The 4,129-nt window shown below is 43.5% G+C and overlaps 1 protein-coding gene across 1 annotated transcript in view; it reads right to left on the bottom strand.

Moving 5' to 3' along the window:
- LOC108754083 (acidic leucine-rich nuclear phosphoprotein 32 family member A-like) overlaps positions 1-2,234 on the bottom strand; it is a 12,443-nt gene extending 10,209 nt beyond the window's left edge. Inside the window, exon 1 of the mRNA XM_018496133.1 lies at positions 1,645-2,234. Within this exon, the coding sequence (XP_018351635.1) occupies positions 1,645-1,692 (48 nt within the window). The 5' untranslated portion in view covers positions 1,693-2,234. The remainder of the gene's footprint in view (positions 1-1,644) is intronic.
- Between the last annotated feature and the right edge of the window lie 1,895 nt (positions 2,235-4,129).

Here is a 4,129-nt window from a genome sequence, read left to right as displayed (position 1 = left end):
TATATATATATAAAATTCTGCGCAGTACGCACAATGCCGAGACGGCATTTATCGTTACATTAGAAATGAAATCGCGCGATACTGGACGCCGCCAGTTCATTAATGCGAAAGTAAAGTCTCGCGGCGAGAGGGAAACGAGGATCCGTCTTCATTTATATTACAGGCAACGCTATCATCCGGAAAGAGGCGGAGAATCAAGCTCTCGATCAATCGTGTCCGCGGGTAAAGTCGACCGACGACAACGACGACATTGGCGAGAATCCACCATTAATCACATCGGCGGCGCGGAGAAGCGGCCGGTGTCGCGCGCGCGTGCCTCTTCCCGCTTTCCACGCCACCGGAAAAATGGTAACTCCTCCGAGGGGCCGAGACTGTCGAGAGTCCCCCGTGTACGTGTACGTGCGCGTGTGTATGCGTTCGCGCTCGCGCGCCAACGTAACGAATAACGAAATCTCTCCCCGCGTCACCGTCACGAGCGATAAGAGAATAAGAGAGCGGCGGTCGGCGCGGGCGCGCATATAGGTATACACAGCCGTACGGAAGAAGCAAATCGGGTTGCGCATGTAGCTGCAACGTGAGAACGTTCTTGCTTCCATCCAATAACCAACACTTTCAGCTTATTTCGGCGGGGCGCGCGTCGAGTTGAGCGAAGAAAATTTGGAGAAATTGGAAGACGCGATGCCGATCGCGCGCTAAGGCGCGCTTGCTCGCAATGCTCGTCCGACACGCCACGCCACGCCGCGCCGCCGAGAGCAACAAAGCGAAATGAAGCGTAGTCGCCGCGGGCTGTCGCAAATTAAGTGGCAAGGAAGGAAGGAAGGGAAAGAAATGGAGCAGTCCATGGCAGAGAAACTTGCACACGCGGAGCTACGTTTCTTTTTTTATTCGCGAGAGGTAGAGAGTGAGCGAACGAAATTAAGAGAGAGAGGGAACGAGAAGTCTGTCTTCTCGGCGGTGCGCCATGCTCGTTGCTCGTTCGCGGCCATGCATATGCCGTCCTCCGGTCGGCAAAGAGGCTGACGATGGGACGGCCACGCGGCCACCCGTCGTCGAAACGAAATTCATCCGAATGAGAGAAAGAGACGGAAGTATGAGCAGCGGACGGCCTGCTACATTAGCGAATAGCGAGTGCGTGGTTATTGTGTCGCTGTCGCGGCAAGCGTCACAGGCAACACGGCGGCGATTCTTGTCTTCTATTTCTCTTTCTTTCTCTCTCCTTCGCGGGACACGATAAACGCCGCTATTTAACATGATCGTGCGGTATTCATGAATTTATTAGGTTTCCAAAGGTTTCCAGAGACGATTGATGACGAAACGATGACACACACGAGGACGCACGGTTGAAATTTCACGACGCATGGAGTAAACGCTGGTAAACGCACGTTGGTCCACGGCGCGTAATCCGCGTAATAAAGAGGCGCGTGCGAAAACGCATAATGTCCAAGTCGAAGAGGAAACGCAGACACAGACACACAGACTACAATCATTACAGAAAGAAACATGCGGGAGAGGAAACTGGAAAGTGCAAACTGTAAGGGTATAAGAGATAAAGATTGGAGGCAGGCCGAGGCCGAGGCCGAGGCAGTGGAACAGCGGTGAAGCAGTTAGCAGTTAGCAGTAAAAGAAATGTGAGGGTTGCCTTACGTCGCCGGGCTTCCTTCCCCGCTTCTCGAGCTCTATCCGCTTCTCCATGGCCGGCAGTCGGTCCCCGATCCGCTCGTCCTCGCTTCGCTCCGTACCGCGAACGTATCGGCCGTTCCGTCTCTATACTCTCTTCCTCTCTCCTCCGCCTCCTCGTTGCGTCGCAACACCAACTACGTGCCAGCAACCTTGTTCTCTCTCTCTCTCTCTTTCACACAATCACGCTCTCTCTCTCTCTCTCTCTCTCTCTCTCTCGGGTCGGAGAGCCGGGAATATAATATGACGGACGGACACGGCCGAACCAACACGGTCGGTCACCGGGCAGTGCGCGGACAGCGAATGCTACCCGATGTTTGCCTGCAGTGCGTAGCGTGCCCGCTTGACGTGTGCGTATGCGTTGCGCCGCGTTGCGCGTTCTTCTCCGTCCAGGCGTGCTTAGAAGACACAGCGATCGAGAGAACAGAGAAATCACCTCCGACACTCGCTCCCGTTCGATTCCGATCCGCTAAGCTCTTTACGCGCCGCGTCTCTACGTGTCTCTACGCTCGCCGACTCGCCGGACTTGTATGCTGTGCTGTGGACTGTGGTGGCGGTGTCCTCCTCTTCTCTCTCTTTCTCTCTCTCTCACACTCGTTACCCCCTCCTCTACCCGTACCTCCCGCTACTCCAAAGTACTCCACACGCAACACAACACAAGCCGCACCGGAGGCGGGAAACGAGACACATGTCTGGCACTACTTTCGAAGCGACCAATCCGAATGGCCGGCACAGGCCACCGTGCGCCACCTGTCGGCCGCCGCGTTTAACCTTCGTTGAAGCGCGCCACTCTTTGGCGCGTTCAAACATGGCTGCTACGTATCATAGCGTCGCTGATCATTATCAAAAATAAATTTACATTTCAAGACTTCCTGCACACGCCTATGATAATCTATTTTGTAATAAAAATCTACAAAGATCGCTATTACTAAGCTGATTAGCGAAAGAATTACAACTATCTTTGAAATTATTCTTAAACATGCATGCTAATTATTATAGGTAAAAAAACTATCGATATTCAAGAACTATCCAGACAATTACGTATTCGTATATCAATGAAGAAAATTATTCAATTGCATATTTTATGTTTGGCATAATTGAATCTTTTTGTATAAAGTTAACAGCTGCTTAGTAGCTATCAATGTAAATTGCGATAATAATATGATTATATAATTATACAATAAAGTAAAACTTATGTAGGGCGCTCAAACAGATTGCTAGAATATTAAAACTTTTTGCAGAATTATCCATTATAATTCATATTTTATAATATTTCTACGTAATTCTTCCATACATGTGCACATGTACAGAAAAAACGAACGATTGAATTACTACTACACAAATTTAACTATAGACAGATCTAAAAATAATCTTATTGATTATCAAAATAATTGCGTAAAAATCTTAAGTATAATGAACAATTTTGTACAAAGCTTTGATGTATATTTAAACACAATCAGTTTGAACATTCTACATTATTTTTCTTTTATTTGTATAATTCTTATTCATTTTTTACTCCTATTGTTATACTGCTATTACATAATTAGGCATTTATAATAATTATGATTATACTGAAGTCTTACGCATATTCATACTTTTTTCTTATAACTTTATGTAAATTTATTATCCGTATACAATAAAATTTAATTTAATTAATTATTTTGATAGTTGAACAAAATTATTTTACTGAGCTTACATTTTATTTTAATACATGAAACTGTAACAGTTGTTTAGCTATAGCTGTTTAGCTTTAGCAGCTGTCAATGCAAATTGTGATAATTTATTTCAAGTCTAATAGTCATAATATTGGAATGTCTAAATATAATGTATTCGATTAAAAAAAAGATCTAACTCGCAAGTAGAAGGCATTAATGTCTTTATGCATTATCATGGTCGTTTTATGGTTATCGCAACATTGTAATTTGCGTGGCAATCGCCATTTTGATGATGTAACGACGTTACACTGAGGAAATAAGTGTAAAAAAGAATTAACGAGTTAACAGATCAAGCAATTTTTTTACATAAAAAAAATGTAATTTTAAATCTTCAATGTAATTTAAAGCGATTGATATAAATTAATCGTTACTTTTCTTAGATAATTGACGGATAACGCTGTATACAAAATAAAAACATTATCAGAAAAAGCTTTAGTTTTCTGAATTCTGCATGAGAACTATTGAAGAATTTATGGTTTAATTAATATTCATTTTCTCCTGAATAATCATCCCTCACGAAGAATAATTGTACAAAAAATGCAGATTATATCATATATGTTATAATTCAGTACTGTCCATCAAGATTTGTAATTGTCGATATTGACTTGATGTATATCGACATTCATATTTGTTATCTTCCATTTTCAGTCTATTTTTATTTTTATTTAGAGTATTTTTTTTTTTAGTCTATTATTATTAAGAAAAAAGAAAGCAACAGGCGCGAAAGCTGTGTTAAG

The sequence above is a fragment of the Trachymyrmex septentrionalis genome, unplaced genomic scaffold, assembly GCF_001594115.1.
Source record: "Trachymyrmex septentrionalis isolate Tsep2-gDNA-1 unplaced genomic scaffold, Tsep1.0 scaffold75, whole genome shotgun sequence".
Classification (NCBI taxonomy): domain Eukaryota; kingdom Metazoa; phylum Arthropoda; class Insecta; order Hymenoptera; family Formicidae; genus Trachymyrmex; species Trachymyrmex septentrionalis.
Note: the sequence above shows the minus strand (reverse complement) of the source record. Positions and strands in the feature narration are given on the sequence as shown.